This window comes from Cygnus olor, chromosome 2, assembly GCF_009769625.2.
Source record: "Cygnus olor isolate bCygOlo1 chromosome 2, bCygOlo1.pri.v2, whole genome shotgun sequence".
NCBI lineage: Eukaryota > Metazoa > Chordata > Aves > Anseriformes > Anatidae > Cygnus > Cygnus olor.
In genome coordinates, this window is record NC_049170.1 from 77063676 (window position 1) to 77087036 (window position 23361).

The window sequence follows — 23361 nt, forward strand, 5'->3', positions numbered from 1 at the left end:
GAAATAAAAACTTATACCACCTCCGCCAATGCCAAAATCTTCCCTAAAATATGTTGAGTGCTAGTGAAAGGTAGGATATTACACAGTACCCTAATTATATTATTTCAGATCACCTTGTGAGATATACAGCATCTGAGATACAGCACCGACAGCAATATTCTCTTTCAATCATCCAATATTCTCCTTCATTAGCATTTTAACTAATTAAAAACTCTAAAGACATCTTAATAACTGCAGTTGTTCTTCAGTTTGGATTGCAGTAGCAGTATCTGCATCGGCTTAATTTTCTGTTCATGTGTGTTTAATCAAAAGTTCTACGTATGTGTTAAATGGCAATGTATTTACCTGACGCGAATTTGTGACATCCGCACAAACTTCTTAATTAAACAACCTAACTCTGTGTGTGATGGTAACCTAAGTGACTGTATATTAAACAAGGCAAATGACATTTACTTTTCTTATCTTCTGTTTTCCAGCATCTGGTTCCTGTGTTCGGCTGTCTATTGTTACAAATTCTCTAGAGAATCATTTTGTGAAAAATACTGCCAACACCAGCTGCAGGTGCCGATTTTAGCATAGTGAGTAGGGGTAAATCTGGTTTTCATTTAGGAAGGGTTGAGTAGAATTCTTAGTAGCCTTTTGGTGCTGCTGATACAAACGAAATATGGGGAAATTCATTCCCTCCGCCCCCACCTCCTCCCCACACCTGGGGGTTGGTGTACTGGAAATCAAAACCGCTTTCTCAAGTGTCTCCTTCCCCTGCATAAGTCCTACATCTCCTGTACCCTACATGGTAAGCTGTTAAGTTGCAGGCAAATCTGAAAAAGTGGACATATTCTTATTTCTGTATAATGAAATGGATTTCAGAGCATGTAGAATTTGCATTTTTGTTCAATTCTCCAAATCAACAGATGACCTGTAAGTTTTCAGCCTGATTAATTATTATTATTATTTTTTTTTTTAACGGTTTGCCACATATTGTCATTTGGCTGTTCCAAAAGATGAGATACAGGTTTACAGTAAATTACTATAGTCATCAATTATGTCCACAGATAGAAATTATCACATCACAACTCAACATCAAGTGCTGTCACTTTAATCAATCCCTGGAGCTGTTGGTAAATCCATCATTATTTTAAAGACTTCACAATAAGACAGGATATTCTTCTCATAGATTTTTTTTTTGAACCAGAAACTTCTGGGTGAAATGTTTCAGTATGTGTGGTGTCTTGCAGTCCCAAAGGCAAAAAAAATGCATGCTACCTCCAAAAGATGGGCACAGAGGCACAGAGAAATAAAAGCTCTAGCACTGAAAGCAGTATGAATTTGTCATATGGATGAATTGACCTTTGCCCTTCTTTACCGAAAAGCTTCAAATTGCAATAAAAAAATGTATTTTTCCTAAGCTCCTGCTCTGCGATCCTTTGTTAATGCTCAATTGTTGGCAAAGTTAACCAAACAACAGGCTGAAATTAATTTAAGGTACTACATTGTTTCTCTATCCTGCAGGCTGTGTTGGAAATGCAAATTGTCACACTCACCAAAGGGTACTCAGTGAAAGTATATTGCACAATTATCATTCATCTTTTGCATTTCTCAGTCTGAATGTAGTTCCCCTAACCCATCCCTGCTCCAAGACGCACATGTGTTTGCCAAGCTATAGGTAAAATCTGAGGTACAAATTCTCAAAGGTGGGTATGTCAGGGAGTAATATCTGAAATCAGCAGGGGACAAAATAAGCACCAAGCCTTGACTCTGTTGTGAGATGTAGCTTCCCAAGTGAAGCTACTGTTTCAGGAAGAGTATCCTGAAGAAAACAGTAGTTAGGAAAGAAAAATTAGTAGTTAGGAGAGAATATAGGGTCAGGTTTTTTGCTATTCCTTAGTTGTAACTGACTTAGTATTTACTGCAATTTGCATTACTTGCTTTTACAGTTCATTTTAATCTTGTTCTGAAATACCATCTTTGGAAGGTCATTCCTAGAACAATGGCAAGGACAGGGTGGTGGCTGAAATAGTTACCAAAACAACTTCATTATTTTCCTAGCATGAGTGAGCCTGGTAAGCACCATGCCTTTTAAAGAAGGCCTGAGACAGGCTTTCAGGTTCAGCCTAAACCACAGGCTGATTGTACCTGTCTGATTAAGCATGAAGACTGTGGCCTAGCGGAAAGCCAGAGTAAGGCTGCCTGGGGCTTCTAATGAAAACGCTACAAAAGACAAGCAGGGCATAGAGCAGCCAAAGCATAAGGCTGAAACCAAGCATAAAGCCCTCCAGACCAACAGTGCCACTTCACAAAGGGTATGTTTAATTTAATAGCTGAATCTGCAACGTGGAACAGATGAGATAAGATAAATATGGAGACATTAGACAATGCAGCAGCTGTTGGGCTTTTGGGGTGTTTTTTATTTTTTAATTTATTTTGGTTTTGATTTGGTTTGGTTTGGTTTGGTTTTCTTTATTTTTTTAGAGTCTCAGAGCAAATATTAACGAAAAGGAAACCCATCAGGGTGTGCACAAAACATGAGATTAATGTCAGTTTAACAGCATGGCTAATCAAAGTGTTTACATCTGGTTAAAGCAGATAAAAATCTTAAAGTAACAATGCAAATTTCATATTAACTTTATGGAAAAAAAAAGAAAAAGGATTTTGAGGGGAAGTGGAGACTTCAATACTGACTGTATCCTTTGCTGAAATGTATTTTTGTTTTGGTAGTTACTCAGTACTTTGGAGAAGCACAGAGCACACGAAGTAAAACTGCTAGTTTTGCTAATTATCCTGACTTTATCTGAAGTAAAATGTTGATCATTGTCTTGTTGACCATGTCTCATGTTGGAGACAGGCTTTAAAACAGAACTTGAGATGCTGCTAGTATTCAGAAGGAGGGATCAGGGGTGCTTTTTTATTTTTTATTTTTTATTTTTTTTTGACACTGGGTATGTGCAGTTATTTCTTCCTTGATTTTCTCTTCAAATAAGTAAGCCCTGCCAATGTGCTGATTTTTTTCCTGTGCAATGACTTTTCAGTTCTTTCTTTAACAGTTCCCATTGACTGGTTCTGTGACCTCAAATAACTGTTTCAACTCTGATGCAGTTTATTCCTCAGATAAATGTATATGATATAATTTTCTAGTTCACCATAGGTGTGTTTAATAAACATAAAATACTTTGAGATATTTTGTTGAAAGGTACTTACACAAATGTAAAATATTAACAATAATCGTTAATAATAATCATAATATATTTTTCTCTTTTATCCTCGTCTAAAACATCTAAATCAATACTTTCTTTTTCTTGAAAACATATACATATATATATAAATATTCTCAAAAAATAAAAAAATAAAACCAAACCATAAAATTACTTTAGAGTGTGGGGTTTTGTTTTGTTTTTCACATCAAAGTTAAACCAGATTTAGCCACATCTACAAGGAAAGTTAGGCACAGTAGCTCTAATAGAATGAAAACAGAGCAGGTCATTCTTGTTCCTTTCCATTACCAGTATTTATGAAGGGCTTAAGAATTTCTTCTGGAATAGATTCAGACTTTGCCTTTCACTTCATGCCTTTTTGCATGTGATTCTAAATCTTCCATATGAAATGGGAATCAGGCTGTGACCTCTTCTATTTCACAATTACTAGCCTGTACAGGGACAAATATATTTTCATGTTCTGTGAAACTTAGAGTGACAGCGAAAAAAATTTAGTGATTTATTCTTTCTTACATCCCCACTTCCACTGTATATAAACACTAGTTTGTGTGACAAACGCCTTTTTATATGAATGTTATTGTCCACACCCTTTGTTTATATCTAATTAACATCTATTTAAAATATCTAACGATGTATATTTTTCTTTAATTTTAGATATTTGTGTTACAGAGAACATACCCTCCAAGTTTTTTTTTTTTTTTTTTTTTTTTTTCAATTTTTGATTTACAGGTTCTTTAGTTTCAGCATTTCCAAGTCAGATGCTGCAGTCGTAGAATGACAAGGTAATCAAATACTTTCTATATTTTACTTTTTATTTGTTAATTCAGTCCTATCAGTCAAGTACCTGATCCAATTATGTTTGAAGTTTTAATGCTCTTTTACCTCTCGGTATGTGACAGTGTTTATCCATCACAAATGCTTATTAAAAAGAAAAATATGCTTACTTCCACAATCCCTTTAAGAAGTATCAGAAAAGCACCATTTTTAAAGCTCGTGTCAATACAAGCAACATTTTAAACAGTTTGGTATAGTGTTAATGATACCTAAGCTGCATAGAAGTTGTAAACCAGAACTTTCTTATAAGAATTAAATTCATTCTCGGTATAAAGAAAGTATATATATTTCTGCTCTTAATAATAAATATGTAGCAATAACTAAAAGTTCCCATAGCAAAAATGGCTGCAGAAAATGCCAACAATCAGAAATCTTAAGTTAGATAAATGCATTTTATGCCTGTTTGTATAGAAATGTAACAATATCCCACTTAACACTTCCATGTTTGTCATTTTTACGAATTAGGAAAAGTAAAATCAATCATTTATATCACAAATTCGAGCACTGAATCACTGTTCACCAGGTAGGTATCTATATTTGGTTTTGTTGTGTTCTGCCTTTTCATAATGTGCCTTCATATTTTATTCAACCCAATAATCCCAAGCCCTGTTTTTAATCAAATGATTTTTTGATTCATCACCTTTTCCATGAAATTCTAGCGCTTTTTTGTTATATTACATGTGACTACTAAGACATATACATGTTCTAAGAAAAAGCTTCATTAGGTAAATGTAATTGACAATTACATTTTAAAAACAGAAAATATAAATGGTACATAAGGTAAACATTCAATCAAATTTTATTACATCACAAATTACTTTTATGGCAAGGTTTGGCTAAAATTTTATTCTTGTAACTGAACCAACTCTTCCAAAGAACTGTTTGAGAGTTCTAATAAGTTAAGTTCTAATACTTAAACAGAGGGGAATTGATGTAATTTCTCCTAAGGTTCCTTCTGTGAAAGTGGAGAATGTAGAGTAAAAATTTATTTTCAATTAAAGCTAAAACTCATTTAATTATGTCAGCCCGATATTCATTTTCTTATACTCCCAATCGGACAAAAATGGCGTCATGGTTCCATATGAAAATGACATCATGGTTCCACCTGAACATGGCATGCTTGTTCCTGAGATGTGAAGCAAGATAAGGAGGAATTTGTAACTTCTGCAAGGTTCACAGAGGCCAGAATGCTTTCTCAGTCTTTTTATTACACTCTGCTCTGTTTAAAAAAAAAAAAAAAAAAAGGCAAACAAACAAAACAACATACATACAACAACAACAACCAAACAGAAAAGAGAATTTAAGCTGAGTTAACTGACCACAGACTGATGGAGAGAACAGACATTACCTTAGTGTGCTTATGTTGTTTTGGTGATACATAAAGGATTTGACCACAGTTATGCATTTCTGCAACTGACAAGAAATCACAGATTCCTCTTCTGATTGATACCCAGCATAGTGTTAAATTGACTGATTACTTTAGCTACGTTAACGTATTTTTCAGTTTCTAGAAGGCTGAAATGTGTGATGATTCCTGCAATGGACAGGAATTGATGTATCAGATGCACATAAGAAGAAAAGCCTTGCTGTTCTGACAGTTGCTTGTTGACAGCTCCTCTGTTTGTCTTTGAGGTGACTATCCATAGACCTTTTTCCGACAGACAAGATGTTGCACAATACCACCATCTGATGCAGTCAAATTGCCCTTTCTGAGTAGTCACATACTGATTTGCTCTGGTGGGTTTTACACTCTTTTTATAACTAGACTGGCAGATAGAGTAAACCACAACTTAGACAAAACACTTCCCCTTTTCAGAATCAGTCCTGTAATGTTATCCATACAATAAATAAAGAGAATCATGAAAAGTATCTTGTGGAATACATTTTCCTTGCCCTCCCACCTTTTTTTTTTTTTTTTTCCCACGGTTAATGATTGCCTGATAACAGGTAATGATAGGTCTGCAGATTACTGCTAGTCTAAACTTCTCTTCCCACTCGCTTAAAGCTGCAAAGCTAGGAAATGCCAGCCTGTGAAGGTGTAATAAGATGCTAAGGCTATTCTACGAATAACAGTTACCTATTTTGGCAGGTCCATGAGCCAACTGGAGCTTTGAAACAGACCTGTGTAGCAGGTCTTTTAACATAAGAATCTTGCCAAGACCAAGAGGCTTTTAAGTTTAGAAAAGCCAGTTTTAGGAAAATGATAAAATCACAACTGAAAGTTACTACTGGAGATGGAAGAGAACTCAATTCTCCATGTCCACAAATCTTTTAATCTTTTTTTTTGTTTTTTAAAATCTTTTAACTTCCAGCCTTGGTTTTTGTTAGCTTCACAACACCCTCAACCCAACAAAGTCTATAGAGGGGGGAGAATCTACACTGTGGGCACCAGATCTCCTGTTTCTGTTGTCCTGGCCCACCTCGCAAGTGCTCTGAGTGCACCAGGAGGATGGATGTTGTGGTTGAACAAAGAGCACTGTACAATGAGACTCCACAGAGTAGTCTTTGTTGCTATACTGGGCACCAGGTGAGTGCAATTTTTAAGGGAGAAATTTTACACATCAGAAGGAGCATAGAGGGAGGAAGAAAGGGAAAAGAGGAATTATTATTGTTTTGCCTTTATTGTACCATCTTGTTTTGGCTTTGGCTTTAAAAGTAACTGGGTAGTTTGTTGGATAATTGTGTTTATGCTAGGGGTGAAGCGTTAATTAGCCTTGTTAAATTTGAGGGAAAAGGAGAAGAGGGGAGAGGAGAGAAGAGGAGTGGAGGAAAACAGGGATTTCCTCATTTTTTTATGTCTTTGAGCTTTTTTTTTTTTTTTTTTTTTTAAATGAGACTTTTAGCTGGTTTAGCTTTTAAGCTTGGAAAACACACCGAGCCCTTGAAAACAGAACAGATAGGGACCTAAAGAGGTAATCCATAGCATCTTCCTGCCTCCAGGCAGGATCAGTGTGGAGTTTCTGGCATGAGTTTATTAATCTGTTCTGAAAACCTCCAGTATAGAGATACTTCCATCCCGTTGGCTGATATTTCCCCAATGTTTCACTATATTTACTGTATTTACCATCAAAAAAACTTTCCTGATGTTGAATATAATACCTTCATAACATGAACCCATTTTCTTTCCTTGAACACAACAAGAACAAGAAAATTTTTTTTCAGCAGTCCTTTATGCATTTGAAAAAATGGAGGTGAGATTTCATGAAAGTTGCTCTATCTGTGCAAACAATGCAAGCTCACTATTATTATTCATGTGTTTGAAGACTTTGATCATTCCATTTGGTTTCAGAAATGAATCTTTATTTTGTGGAATATAATGTCCAAATTTGATTGAAAAATTCTAGTTTAGGCCTATCATTGTAATGTAACGTTGCTGATATTTCTTTCTAAGAGATTAGATCTCTTCAAGTGTTTTTGAAACTTCAATTAAAAATGTATTTAGGTTGTCAGAAATGATCAGCTATCATTTATCCAGAATAAAACAGTCTTATTGTTTTTCGAAAATGTGTAATCTGTCTTTTACAACTTTCTTCCCTGCCATTCCAGCCTTCTTTTTAAAAGCAGCCATGAGATTTATTGAAAATTTAAGTACTTTTTGACAAAAATAATTTTTTCTCATACCAGTTTTATGTTGGAAGCCTCTGGAAATTTTGATATTTTTAAATGAGGAAAGCTATGACTTTTCATTTGTATTTGTAGTTAAGTTGTGTATGTATCTGGAGACAGGGATTTCTTGCATGTTTGTGGTTTTTTGTTTGTTTGTTTGTTTGTTTGTTTTGACTTTTTCTTTCTTGGTTTTCCTATTTCTGTTTTACCCTTATTTTGGGGATTCAGCTGACTAGAGATATGGCTGCTTGTATCTAGATCGAATGTTTGTTGAAAAAAGAGGAGATAAGATAATACCAATGTCATTTTTTTTTTACTTTTTTTTTTTTTAATTGCTCAGACTTTTTTTTTTTTTTCCTGCGCCTACCACTTTTTTCCTTCCTGTTTTGTTACATTGTTATTTCTTCAGTATTCATTCGAAGATCAGGAGAAAACTGGGATCTGAGAGAGGAAAGTGAATTCAAGAGGAAAAGATTCCACTAAATCTGCTTCTTTTATTTAATATTAAAATATATATATTTTTTTACTTTAAAAGCAGAGATTTTAATTATTTATTAAATGTCTCTAATTAAATGTTCTTCAAATATCTATTTTAAATGATGACTTTGTGACTGACCACATCTATTGCAAAGAAGCTGAATTTTGTTAACAAAAAGGGAACTGTAGGGTGACATTTGTTTTAGATGAACAGATATCAACAGCTGAATGGATCAGCTGGTGGTATAAATGTTTCTCTCTGAGTTCATTAAAAGAGTGTGAATGTTTCCCTGAGTTAGCCAGACCAGCATGAGGGTGTGAATATGTAGCTCAGGCCAACACAGAGTATAAAAACTAAATAACCGGCAAGAGTTTTGAAGAGAGCAATGGGCTTGTTCTGGCTTCATCGTACCTATTCCTTTCTGGAGACTGGGCATGCCAGTATTATGATGGTAAACATTACTAGAGACTACTAATGGGAATCACATTTGTACTGTGACCCAACTGTATATTGCAATCACTATATTGTGCTTGTATGCTGATTTCAGTACACTTCTGTATCACTCCTGTAAAAAAAATACTGTGTATCATCAAATACTTTCCAATAAATCTGATTTTGATCTTTAACATTGCACCTTCTGCCTGGAATATCTGAAAGAACCTGGCCAGACAGTATTGGACACTTACAGGGTTATAGCACATGCTAGATCAAGCATTTTAAGAATGTTCATGATGAAGTCTTCTCTCATTTGAATTATACTTCCGAAAGTTTATATGTCACCAATATGTGATTATTTATGATTCTGTTGTTTTCTTTGAAACTTATCATACTGCTAAATCAAAGGATGGGAAAGAAACATGTAGGTTTTAGCATCATTTAGGTACTGTACTGAATACAACATATTCTCAAAGACTTAGGATCCATCTATAATGAGCTGGAGGACACACTTGAAACACTGCGAGGATAGTTCACCTATATGTTTTCTCATCTAACAATAGGTGATTTATCAAAGTGATTCTGTTGAAAGAAAATAACAAATACTGTGAAGGAATTTTTATGGATTTATTGCATAAGTTGATTAAAGGCACAAATGAAATTGCAAGTTCTCTCATGCTCTAAAGGCAGCCTTAAGGTAAAATTCAATATTTAGAGAAAACAATATTTATATATTAAATCAAAAATATTTTTGAGGAAGATGAGAACATTATACTTCATGATGAGGAAATTATGATTACTGTGGAGTTTGGTGCTGTAGTGCTGTTAAGAGCCAGCTCAGTAGCTGGCTTCAGGCTTGTGACCCCTTCAGGCGCAAGCTCCTCCCTCCCAAACTTCCCAGGGCAGAGGTTGAGCATGGCCTTGGCAACGTGGTTGAGAGGACATGGATGAACTGGGGTAAGACTGATAGAGACTTCACTAATCCCATTTTCTGTCTATCCAATTCCATGAAATAAGAAAAACAAACAAGAAAAACAAAACAAACAAAACTAAATAAAACCACAACTAACTAACCAACCAGCCACCACCACGACCAATTAAAAATCAACAAAAAAACACAACAGTATAATGGGTCAATTGAGCAAAATTTTAAATTCTGGTAAGTGTGGTAACTCAGCAAGATGTCCTATATTGTTACACGAAGTTCTTTCAGTCTTGTCTCTCACTTTTCCTGTAAGGCAGGCAACCCCACTTGTCGATGTCTGAAAACTTGTACGTGAAGTTTACATGAAATAATTGGTTACATTTGAATATATGTTGCAACCTGCCCACCAAAAAAACACCTTCTTTATATTTTTCTTTATACTTTTTTATAAGACGTGGGCAGATGTCGTGAATCAAGCTCACTGGTTAACTGAAGGTAGAACTGAGATTTTTCATCAGTTTGTATCCAGTTTAAATGGTGCCCATGACATGCAAACACTAGTTCATTTATTTTTACAAAATTATTAAATAGGAGATTATTCATGGACCAGTTAATTTTGAGCACTGCGAGTTCTTTTGGATTTGTATTTCCTCCCCTAGTATGAAAAATTCTGTTTCTTCTGGGTGATATACAATAATTTTATTTGTTATTGTTTGTTTGTTTTCAGGTACTGGGATATGATAGATATTTGAGGTGTTTTATATTGTACAGTTCATTGTTTATCTACCAGACATTGCATGAAACTTCACACATTATTTGCCTATCAACTGTCTTTGATTAGCAAAATGCATTTTTTGATACAGGAAAATACTAGTTTTTATATAAAAAGATACTGGAGTGACTTAATAAAAGGAAGAAAAATCTCACCTCTTGAAATCATTTGCATATACTATTGTTCTAAAGAACTGTATTTTTCAAAACGGTTGATGATTTTGGTTAGGCCTATTTCTTCCTAGGGACTGCAGTAAAGAGGTGGGATATCTGGCATTTTGCACAACTGATGCACATTCAGTGGGTATCAGGTAAGCTAATTAGAAATAGAGGCTAATAAATTCAGTGCCAGCTTTGGAAAATAAAACTAATTATCCCTGAAGGGCTATCTGTTTTGAGCCTCCTGTGCATTTTATTAGCTTTTTCTTTAATTAATGAACATGATCCTCATCAACACTAATATTTCTAAATTGAGAGTCCTTTTCTTTTCTAAGTTTTCTTCTTGATATGTTTGTTTAAGAAGTGAGCAAATTTTGATAGACTTTTCTCCTACAGAAAGCCAGTATTTGAGATTCCATTCCTTGGGTTCTGAGTCTGGCTTCAGCTTGTGCTTTTTTGCTTCTTTAAAGTTAGTAGCAGCTGAAAAATTGGATCTATGACCTCCGTAGTGAAATCAAAGAATATCACACTAGTCTTTTTTTTTTTTTTTTCCCACAACCCCTTTAATCTTCATAAAATAATGTCACCTATTCCTTTTCTATTTAAAAATAAACTTTTCTCAGACATTTAAATCTGAATGTTATATTGTAACCCACTTTTTTTTCCCCTTTTTGTGAATTCTCAGTAGGCAGAATGGGTTTTATAGTTCATCTTACTACATCCTGTGAAAATTCCTCATATTGATGATTCCACTAAGATATTTAACCTTCACATTCAGCAACAGACACCTTGAAATAACATGATAATTTTTGTGTTTTAATAAAAAAAAAATTTCTTGGACAAATTTTTAATCAATACTGTGATACTGCTTAACCCTACCTCTCTCTGTTAATTTTAAACAGGGAGAAATTGATAGCTTTTGTATTGTCACAGATATGAGTAACAGGACCTACAAAATTTAAGGGACTCTTAAGTACTTATTTTTTATGCTGGGAAGCAGTCTTCATGACAGATGTAAACTCTGAGTTGGGAGAAGGAAACAAAGATGTATGATAGATATACTGCAGGTTCTCTGGATTTAACTTACCTCCCACGACACTCACAAGATAATTGTTCTGCATATATATGTGGTAAAACCACCACAGCCTTGTCTCTGAAATGTGTTTAATGATTTAGGTTTGTTCTTTGAGAAATTTATTTACTGCAATTGTTCTGGCTATCCAGCCTTGTGACAGCTGTTAAATGCTAACTTCCTTTGTTTGCCAAGCAATATTTTCTATTTCTGCTAAGTGCATTGGATGCACTTATTGGTCTCCATTTTATGCCACCTATACCCATTACCACTGCCTTTGTCCAAAAGCTGTCTAGCAATAATTGGGAACATAAGCACTCTTCTATCTTTTCAGAGTTCAATAACACCATGTTACCCACTTTAACAGCCTGGGAGCCATGCTCCAGCTTTGCATGGAGCTGGGTTTGTCATCTATCTTCTTAGTACACCCAACTACACCCAAATTCCATTCAAGCTAATTACAAACTCTAACTGTTTAGTCTACCCTACAGGACAGTGAAAAAAAAAAAAATAAAATAAAAAGCGATGAGGTGATGGAGCCTTAGATATAAGGAAAGATTGTCCTGGGCCTACTTCTCTGGTGAGGCCATTGGCTCCAGACAATCTAATTTTAAAAAGCAGTACTTAAGACAATAGCCCCTCAGATTTACAGGAGGGACTCCCTCCCTCCAGCAACGTCTGAAAGCAAGTCAGGGCTGACCCCAAGGCAGAAGTCCCCACATAGAGACCAGAACACAATTAGGATATGGACAGTGCAGTGGCTGGAGAGAGTGTGCATTTCCCTTGGGTCTCTGGTACTGGTCTAAACTGGGCTGAGGGGCTGAGCATTGGGAGCGAGAGATGTACAGACATCACAGAATAGCTCTCCATCACATGTACCCATGATGCTTTGTAAATAAATTGTATAATAACATGTTGTACTGAGGGATGCACTATCCCACCCCACTGCCAATAACAGAACACACAAGAGAATAAAACAAAGTAACCTCACTAACAAAACACAAATTACTTAATTGAGTAAAATTATTTGAAAATCAAACTCTGGAAGGAAAACTAATTCATTATTTCAATAGCTACGATCCCTTCAAAGTTTATTTCCTGATAAATTTTCTTAATTCACTTAATTTTTATTTTTAGTATAGCATTTATTATTCTACCCCAGTAATCTACCTGTCTGTGCATATCTGTGTTAAAGAGGGACTGGATAAGAACTCTTTCTACTAGGTAGTCCCCAAGGTTGGGAATAAAAATGATTTTTCTTAGCACTTTTTTTTTTTGCTAATTTCCGTCACTTTGAGCAGAATACTAAACTTGAGATTTAAGTCTTTCTCAAAGGCAATATTCTTCAAAAAACTTTTGCTTTTTATTAAAAAAAATAGTTTCTTGTTTTAGCAGCTGTCTTTTGGAGCTGCTCTGTAACCACGTATACTATGGATAATAACTAACCGAATTGGAATTACTGTTCTTTTATGCCACTGAGGACAGAGTCACATTCATTTTGTCATGTCATGAACCGTACTGAAGTTAATGCGACCATATGGAGTGCTTCACTTCAGTCCAATGCCATATTTTTGGAACACAGAGTAATATTTGTGGTGATTTCTATCTGTTTAGACAATCACTAATACTGCCGCCTCACTCAGCATCTCTGTACAAGATTTGGCAGAGAAATGTGGAAAAAAAATAATGTTTTCATTCTCTGAATCGTAAGAAATGTATCATCTCAGATCCAACTGCCATATGGGTATTTGTTTTCCTTCTTGGACTCAGCTCTATACTAATAAGGTCCAATGGCTTTTAGTTGTTTAAGAATAAATGCAGAGTAAACTTTCACCTGCTACAAAATACCATTTAGACGTTCTCAGTGATTAATTTTCCTTGTGTGAAACAGAGATGCTGATAAGCATCTTGATGTAAGGTTAATTTATTTGAGATTTAGGATGGCATGATGAATCCAACCATCTGTAATAATGTGATTGAAACTGCAATCAACTCTTATGTTTGTTACTTACTTACCTTTTATGACAAGCTTTCTATTTTAACAAAAAATATTTCTATGACTCTAGGTAGAACTTCTGTGGAGGTCTGTATTATGTACCTTGTTGTATGTTTTCTTTGCAAATTTACTTAGTATTGAAAGGTACTTCCAACCAAATTTTGTTTAGAAAGTTCTGTATGCAATTAGTTTACTCTTTATTGAAGATCCCTTCACTAACCACAAACCGTCCTATTTTATACACAAATAAATAATCTGGCAATAGGATTATTTGACCTCATCTTATTTCTGCCACTACAAGTAGAAATTAATTTAACTGAAAACAGAATTTTATGAGTGTAGTGTTGTTATAAATGAGGTCAGAATCAAGTTCATAGTTATCATAGTTATAGTTGGCTTATCTGGCATTTCTTATTAATAAAGCATGCTTTCCAGTTGAACATGCCTTCCATGACCAGAGAGATTAACAAAAGTTCAAAAACATTTTGCAGTCTTTTAATTAAAAATGCCTCAATCCATTTGGTAGTTAGGCACTAGAAAATGTGACAGCTAATGTGACAGATAATACTTGTTACTGACAATGCTGTGGATGAATGACAGAAATTGGAATGAACATTTATTAACAACATTTTAAAATAAACATTTCCTATTTTGCAAGTCATTCTGGATGGTGGTGTATGTATTCTAGGTTTCTACCAGGATTGTACAGTTATACCACAATGCAAAGCAGCTCTGTGTATGTTGAAGCACAACAGAGGGTGAGAAATGTGGAAACCCTTGAACTGTGTGTTATCAATAAAAGTAGGACTGTGGAGATTGTGAAATTCAGAAGTGTTTTCGTTGGCAATAGCTGATGTAGGCAGGTCATGAAGAATGGAAAGTCTTTCAACGTGTTAAGCAAAGATCCCAGTTAGTATATTGGAGAAATGATGAAAAACATGGTGGTTTTTGTTTGTTTGTTTGTTTATTTTTGTTTTTTTCTTCTTCTATTCATGCTTAGAATTGTGCACAGGCAGCAATTTTATTGTTCAGAAATAGAATTTTGTATTTCGTTTGAGGAAACATACATCCCAGTATACTGGCAAATGCCACAAGGTAGATGAATGAAGGCATAACTTCTCTATTCCCTTATCTAATATTTATGCTTAACAGTTGAAAACAAAATGATTCAGTGTTAAAACTAGCATGGGCATATGTAATAAGAAATTGTAACATTTTAGTCTGAATAGTTTCTTTTTTTATTCACTAAACTACTTCATTTCTCCCACAACTTTGAAAAATTAAAGAAGCTTCAGGTGTTCCATGACGTGTTTTCTTTGACTTAAATGAGAAACTGGGACCATTACAACACAGAAGGCAAAACTACCGTGGACAGGGAGGGAAAATACCAAGGTTGTCAGATGCATCACCTCTGAAGAATCCTTTAAATACAAGACTTACCTTGCCCACATATTGAGTATCGGGACCTGTGTATTCCTCCAGCAAGAAGAATTGATTCCACATCCAACCACGCTTGGTGCGGTGCAGTGTTTCTCCATCATTCCCTGACAATCCTGTTATCCTTGCACTTTGTGAGTTCTTGTTAGTCCTTTTTTGTGATGGCATCATATGAACAGCATGAAGCATACAGCTCCAAAGCAAAACTGTCAAGAAGGAGTAAGTCCTCATCATTTACAGAGATGCTGTTAGACTCCACTTCTCTAATAATTCAGCAGAACAAAATTTTCAAAAATTCTATTCCTCGTGTAAATAGGACCTACAGGATGGAAAAAATATATATATATTTGAGTAAATTGTAGTAATCTTATTTCCCTAAGGCTGTAGCCTTAAGGAAACAAATAAATCGACAGCCTAATGATCATGACAATGACCATATAAATTTCATAAAACCATATGAATGAAGACCAGTTCTAGGTTCGAACATTTCTTGAGACAATTATATGCAAGAATTAATTACACATTTTAAAGCCGAGTCCTTTAATGTCTCCTTTATCTTTTATTATTATTATTATTATTTCACACTCTCACACTGTATATGGACATTAATTTAAAACATAAGTTGAAAAAAATACTTCTTGATCAGAAACCTTTAGCTATCAGCTACATCCTGAGATAATGAAACAGTCAGAAATCTTCCAACCTAATCTCTGCCAGCTCAGTCTGATGCCATCCTCTCTTGCTATCTGTTCAGAAGTTTCTGCAAATATGTATTTTATGTTATTTCATGATTAATAAGAAATATGAATGCATATCATTTTCTGCACAAAGGAGTTCATGATAGAAAATGAAATTTAAAGCATTATTGATGCCTTCAACAGATACATTGTACAAGAAAAAAAAAAAAAAAAGTACTATTTAGATAATTTTCTTTTCGTAGGAATACTGCTGGGGTTTACCAAATTCTGCTCTGGGGACACAATAGTGCATTTGAAGTGTATTTCATTTTTTCCTCTCTGGAATGAATGAGAAATTTCATGACATGCATTATTATTATTATTATTATTTCTGAAACTGACACTGATTTTTTTTCCTGTAGAAGTTCGTAAATAATAACATTTAAACCAAAAGAAAGTGTGTTTTCTTATTTGTTTGTTTGGTTTGTTTTTTGGAAAACCCATACTCTTGATTTGGCAGTTCAAGTGAGATGCCTGATATCTCAGTCTCTTCCATAACCTAGGTAACGTGTCAAGCCTGCTTTTATTTTAGGATATTAGCTGAGCTGCTGTGTATTACAAAAAAACTAGGAAAACAGTTCAGCAGCAAAAGTATGGCTTACTTTTGAGTAAACAGAAACTTACTTTTGAGTGAACAGAAAAAGGAGAACCAAAGAAAACATAGATCCGCTACTAGATATGGGGAGGGTCTCCTCACAGACAATGGCATAGGCAAAGCAGAGACGTTTAATGCCTTCTTCGTCTCTGTCTTCAACACTGATGATGGGCTTCGGGACCCAGGGTGCCCTGAGCTGGAGGACCATGACGGTGGGAAGGACAAACTCCCTACCAACCCTGAATGTGGGCGGGATTTGCTGCTCCACCTGGATCCATACAAGTCCATGTGTCCGGATGGAATTCATCCCAGGGTGCTTAAAGAGCTGGCTGACGTCATCGTGGGACCTCTCTCAATTATTTTTCAACGATCTTGGGAATCTGGAGAGGTCCCATTGGACTGGAAGCTGGCAAATGTTGTGCCAATTTTCAAGAAGGGTAAGAAAGAAGACCCTAGCAATTACAGGCCTGCTTGTCTCACGTCAGTGCCTGGTAAAATTATGGAGAGGATGATCCTTGAAGTTATTGAAGCGCATCTGGGGGACAACGCAGTCATTGGTCCCAGCCAACATGGGTTCATGAGGGGTAGGTCCTGTTTGACTAACTTGATTTCCTTTTATGATACAATCATCCATCTAGTCGATCAAGGGAAACCAGCTGATGTGATCTTTTTGGACTTCAGCAAGGCTTTTGACACGGTTTCCCATAGGATCCTACTGGACAAAATGTCCAGCATACAGCTAAATAAAAACATCATACGATAGGTGAGCAATTGGCTGACGGGCAGGGCTCAAAGGGTTGTGGTAAATGGGGACACATCTGGCTGGCGGATGGTCACTAGTGGGGTCCCTCAAGGCTCCATTTTAGGGCCAGTCCTCTTCAATGTTTTTATAAATGATTTGGATGTAGGACTAGAAGGTGTTTTGAGCAAATTTGTCGACGACACCAAACTTGGAGGAGTTGTGGACTCGGATGAGGGTGGAAAGGCCTTGCAGAGAGATCTGGACAGATTGGAGAGCTGGGCGATCACCAGCTGCATGAAGTTTAACAAAAGCACGTGCCAGGTCCTGCACCTGGGACGGGGCAACCCTGGCTATACGTACAGACTGGGCGACGAGACGCTGGAGAGCAGCCCCGCAGAGAGGGATCTGGGGGTTGTGGTTGACAGCAAGTTGAATATGAGCCAGCAGTGTGCCCTGGCAGCCAGGAGGGCCAACCATATCCTGGGGTGCATCAAGCACGGCATTTCTAGTCGGTCAAGGGAAGTGATTGTCCCCCTCTACTCTGCGCTGGTGCGGCCTCACCTCAAGTACTGTGTGCAGTTTTGGGCACCACAGTACAAAAAGGATGTAAAACTGTTGGAGAGTGTCCAGAGGAGGGTGACAAAGATGGTGAAGGGCCTAGAGGGGAAGACATATGAGGAGCGGCTGAGGTCACTGGGCCTGTTCAGCCTGGAGAAGAGGAGGCTGAGGGGGGACCTCATTGCAGTCTACAACTTCCTCGTGAGGGGGAGTGGAGAAGCAGGTGACCTATTCTCCGTTATCACCAGTGACAGGACCCACAGGAACAGTGTTAAGCTGAGGCAGGGGAAGTTTAGGCTGGACATCAGGAAGAGGTTCTTCTCCGAAACGGTAGTTGCACCCTGGAACAGGCTCCCCAGGGAAGTGGTCACTGCACCAAGCCTGTCTGAATTTAAGAAGAGATTGGACGGTGCACTTAGTCACATGGTCTAACCTTTTGGGTGCCAGGAGTTGGACTTGATGATCCTTATGGGTCCCCTCCAACTCGGCATATTCTATGATTCTGTGATTCTACTTTGGGAATCTGGTCCATGAGAAGTGATAGTAACAAGGGAGCATAACACCGAGAAATTTTAGCATATTGAATATATGAAATTAAAAAAAACAAAAGAAACAAACAAACAAAAAAACATACATCCCTATCCTGCTTTCTCCCAAAACCCAACCTTACCAGAAGCTACTTTTACTTTGTGTGTGTGTGTGTTTCTATATAAAAAGGTGGAAATTTATGGAAATAAGATGCTATTGGTGAAAATCATTTTTCAGTTGAGAAAGTAAAGTGTTTAATGGAAAACATTTAGTGAATTGTACTCTAAATACCTTAATGATTACATAGATTGAATTGGGCCCTTGTGTGGAGTTCTCCTTAAAATTACGATAATCTGTATGGTCTCAGGATCTTAACTAGCAGTCCTAAAGAAGGATCAAAGTCTTAGCATTTTAGCAACTTCAAATGGGGTTTCATCTAAGCAAGAAGTCTGGGCTTGGAATATTTATCACTTTCTAACATCGTGTTCAAAAACAATAAATCTACAATTTAATAGGTGACAAATTTATGTAGAAGATCATAGATATAATGCAGAAAAAATGTCTATTACTTCACTTTAATTGAAGAATCAAAGCACAAAGTAAATTAATTCTATTTGCATAAAGTAATGCATTATGTAGATCTTGACATACATTATGGGGTGTGTTTTCTTTGAATTCTGTAGGTATAATAAAAATCTTGTTCTTTCCTTTGTAAAGCTCAATATGTTCCTGTTGTATACATGGGACCAAAGGAGAACCCTTCTGTGGCTAATTCAATGTCAGTAATGTTTGTTGTTGTTCAATGCTAAACATATCGTATACCTGATGACATTACCTCGTGTTTCAAGCTTACTAGATAAAAATCAAGAGATTTATATATATACACATAAAAGCTAAAAACCAAAACCACCACAACAACAATAAGTCCAATCTTTTATCCTGATTTTAACCTAAATTTGATTATTATAATATCCTGAATAATTGAGTATAGGCTGAAGTAGCATTTATCACTTAATAAAACTATTTATCACTTAATAAAACTATTTATCAAAAATATTTATCAATCAATCACATAAAACATGGTAATCTCATCAGAGGCAGATTCCTGGGCCTCTCCTGACTTTGTAAATACCTGGTTGAGATATAGAATGGAAGTAAAGTAAATAGCAACAGGAGCTACATTTGAAAATACTGCACTGAAAAGGCAGATCTATTTCGCAAAATGGCTCTAGTCTCCTGTCTTCTCCTGAGAAATCTTGCTTGATGTGTACTCAGGCTGTGCTTGCTCTATCAGGGTTGCATTATATTACTTGCTTGTTGGGCTGTAGTCCAAGAATTCATCTTGTATACATTCTGAAGTATAAAATGTGCAAATATTCATATTGATACAATTTTGAATTTGATTGCTTTTGCTTTAGATATGAGTGATGTGTTGCAACTTAGCTAAACTTTATGGTTTTATGTATTTAAATCACTCCTGATTAATTTCTCTAATTTCTCAGAATTTATCAGCTCTTCTGCATAGAAAAAAATCTCTGACAACTACACGTGTATAATTTTACTACATAGTGAATCTACGTAACTACTGAAAAAACTAAAATATATATTTTATAAAACCAGTAAGGCTTGGAAGACTACTAAGTTATTAAAAAAAAACAACAAATGGTTTTCCCTACCAAAGTCATTATTTTAAAAAATTAGAAAAATCTAACACTCAGATGATTTAGTTTGTTTTATTTTTATTCTTTTTTGATACAGTACTAGTGGAAGGGAACATCAATATAATTTCATGGGGTCATTTAGAGGTGTGTGATTGCATATTTGGTTTTGTGATAATTTCAGATGGAAATAGAAATGAAAATTTCAAATGTTTCATTTTCACTATTTCAAAATTAAACATTTTTAATCTCCCCAAATTCTCCCCATTCCTTTCTTTCCAAAACCTATTTGCTGTACTTATTCAAATGCATGAGATGCTTATACTACTCCCTTCTTTGTACTCAAAGAAATACTTCAAAGTAGTCGTTGGCTTACATATCTCACCTGGTAGTCAGCTGTTCAAGTGGGTCAAGAGTTGTATTCAGAAGACTCGGCAGGTGTAGTTTAATGCTGAAACTAAGGATTCTGGCGTTGTCTGGAAAAGTAAGAGCACCTGTCCAAAGGACCACAATGTGCTGTGTACAGATGCTTTGAGCCCACTATAAGCAATTATGTCTTACAGATGCTTTGAGCCCACTATAAGCAATTATGTCTTTGCAAATAACAATCTTTTAATAGAGTTTTCTCTTAGGATGTATCTAGGTTCCCGTATTTTGTCCCAGCCTGTTGAGACTGTTCAAAATGTATGTTTTTCTGTGTAGTGCTGCCCTCTACTGATTGCCTTGCTAATTAGCAGAAGGACTTCATGTCGAGGACAAAAGCCTGCTTTTGGAATGACTGAATAAATAAATAAATAAATAAAAGATTTGATATTTCTCATTATTTCCTGCTTTTGATTTTCACAGTAGTAGGATGTTCTAGCTGTAAAGAGAGATTTATTAGCCTGGACGAGTCTGGACCTGCTAAACATTATGGTAAAAATTTTATTTGAATTCTTCTAAGAGGAGCAAAGATGTTAGGTCTGAAAATAGAGAGCAGAATTTTAATGTCTTTTTGTTCTTGGTAACTGATTTAAATTATATATGCTATATCTCTTAATTCACCTCTGCTTCCACTATTTACACTGTTCAACAGTCAATTTATTGTTCTTGTTAAACAATGGAAAAATGTTTTTCTTCATAGGTGCATTGAAAACTTCTTTAAGATGGCCTAATCTTATATTAAACGTTTTAATGCTCCAGATTGTGGAGAACTTTCATTCTTTCCCCACTTTAAAAATCAGAGAATCTGAGTGGATTTGATTTTTATATTTTGAGAGATCCATGGTGGCTGCCTAAAATCATTACAGTCTCTCCTTGCAGTAAGGACTCTGATATCAGAATCCTACAAGTGTTCCAGGTAAATGAATTATGTCTGTATGAAAGACATGATTCTCCTGAGCACATTAACAACTGAAAAAAAAAATATGTATCTTTTTAAAGTCCTAAAGTAAAATATTCTATTTAGATTCTTCAGGTGTAGTGTGAAATAAGGCCTGCTGGGATCAATAGCAAGGATTTGTTAGCAATGATGCCAATTTAAATGTTTCTATAGCAATTGCCATGGCAATGTTTTCAATTAGTGCAGCACAGTCACTCACAAGCATGACATGAAGAAATCCTAACCTTCAGCAACTTGATGATGTATCCCACATTAGTTTGTATCATTTGTTAATAGTGAAGTAAAATTCTGTTTTTAAAGACAGAGGCTGCAGTGCTCATTTATGTCTAAAAATAGCAGAGTTAACTGCGGCAGCAGTATTGCATATTGCTCTCTCTAGTCTTTAAATAGAAAGGATGCAATTGATGTTCACGGTGAGCCATACAATTTGTAAAACTAAAATATGTATTTAAACAGGATATAGTAAGTGTAAATCTTATGTAACCTACATGCATGGGAGTGGTTTCATTGACTTTGGCTGTGTTTCTTCTGCAAACAAAATATCTGAATATAGCTTTAATCTACTGAGCCTGAATACTAAGAGCAGTGAACCTGTAGTAATGCAGGGTATACAAGAAACTGCACATGGACACCAATAATACTTTCACTGGAACAGGCTACCCAGGGAGGTTATGGAGTCTCCTTCTCTGGAGATATTCAAGGCCCATCTGGACACCTACCTGGGCAGCCTGCTCTAAGGAGCCTGCTTTGGCTGAGGGGTTGGACCCGATGATCTTTCGAGGTCCCTTCCAACCCCTTCAATTCTGTGATTCTGTGATTCTGTGAATATAAAGACTTAGCTAGAGGCTAGATCTGTATCACTTTAGGTTCACTTCTATTGCTCCTCTGACTAATTAAAAAAAGCACAGATACGTGTATACATGCCCTCCCTCCAACTGCAGCGCTCAAATGTTCTCTGAGTGCACTGAACCTACAGAAATGAATAGACTGTAGATGTATCATTGACAGCTGACTTTTAAAAAGCAAGCTCTCTTTGTTTTAATCTTCCTAATTTTTCCTTTCCTCTTCCCTCTCCATAAGATGGGTTTTCTTCATAGGTAAAGATGGGGTTGAGGGCAACATTGGAAGGATGAAAAGAAAACAGCCAATGTGCATCTTGACTATGAACTCCTGGCACTCAACCCATGAGAATCAAGTGTTTTCATTTATTTCTCAGAGAACTGAAGTATCTTACGAGGGATACCAAGCACATAAGGGACAGATCCTCAGCTGGTGAACACCCATTCCTTGAATACTCAGATCACATGCAGATGCAGAAATTAGAGTCTTACTAAAAAAGAAAAAATCCTCACACAGCAACTGCCACTGCAAACCCTTTGGAGCTGAGTTTTGGAATTGCATTTTGCCCAAACTTTTTTTTTTTTTTTGGTTGTTGATCCATTTAGCTGTTTACATGATGGAGACAAACTCAGCTGAAAATTTCGCAAGGAAACAGCTGAAGACACTTTTTTTATGTCTGGGACACCAGTGTGGGTTCCCTTAGCTACACGAATCAAGGACTCACACAAATATAAATAAAGTTGTGGGGAACGTGAACTAATAGCAATTTATATTGGAATGGCTGTTGAATTAATGTCTTTAGGCAAATGAATCTATGGATTGTAGGTGCATTATAATAAACATTTATCTTCCTGTGACAAGAGAGAGAGAGCATTTATTTTAAAGTTTTGCCAGCCTCTTGGGCACATACATTGGAGACTCTGGTCCAAATTCAACCCAGGCTTGAGCCACCCTCTCTACAACACTCACAGTGAGTAATGCCAGTCCTACAAGTGAGTGGATCTGGCAGGAGAACATGTTGATTTGTGTCTGGACAATTCCCACTGGCAAAGATTCATGCAGAGACACAGCTGCGAGTTAAAGCAACTCTCCCTGGGTGGTGAAAATACCATCTGCCCTTCTCTGGAGCAAGTCCCTTCTGAGGTACATATGAAACAGTTTCTGGCCTATTTCTCCCCACCCATCCTCTTGTCAGTTAGTGAATGAAGCCTGCAGCATTTCGGACCCATCCTGTATAAGGGTCTCTTACTTCTGAGCAATGGTATTCAATCAGGCTGAAAAAAGACTTAAAAAATATCTACTCCTGAGGCAGCAGCTCACTGGATTACAAAAGCAAAATGTGTATTTTCACATTAAAAAAAAAAAAAAAAAAAAAAAAAGAGAGAGAGAAAGAGAGAGAG

At 36.1% G+C, this 23361-nt stretch overlaps 1 protein-coding gene across 1 annotated transcript in view; it reads right to left on the reverse strand.

Annotated features, from left to right (window-relative positions):
* Positions 1–23361, reverse strand: part of CDH9 (cadherin 9) — a 100993-nt gene that overhangs the window by 54693 nt on the left and 22939 nt on the right. The window contains 1 exon segment of the mRNA XM_040549077.1: positions 14926–15241. Coding sequence (XP_040405011.1) covers positions 14926–15156 — 231 coding nt within the window. The 5' untranslated portion in view covers positions 15157–15241.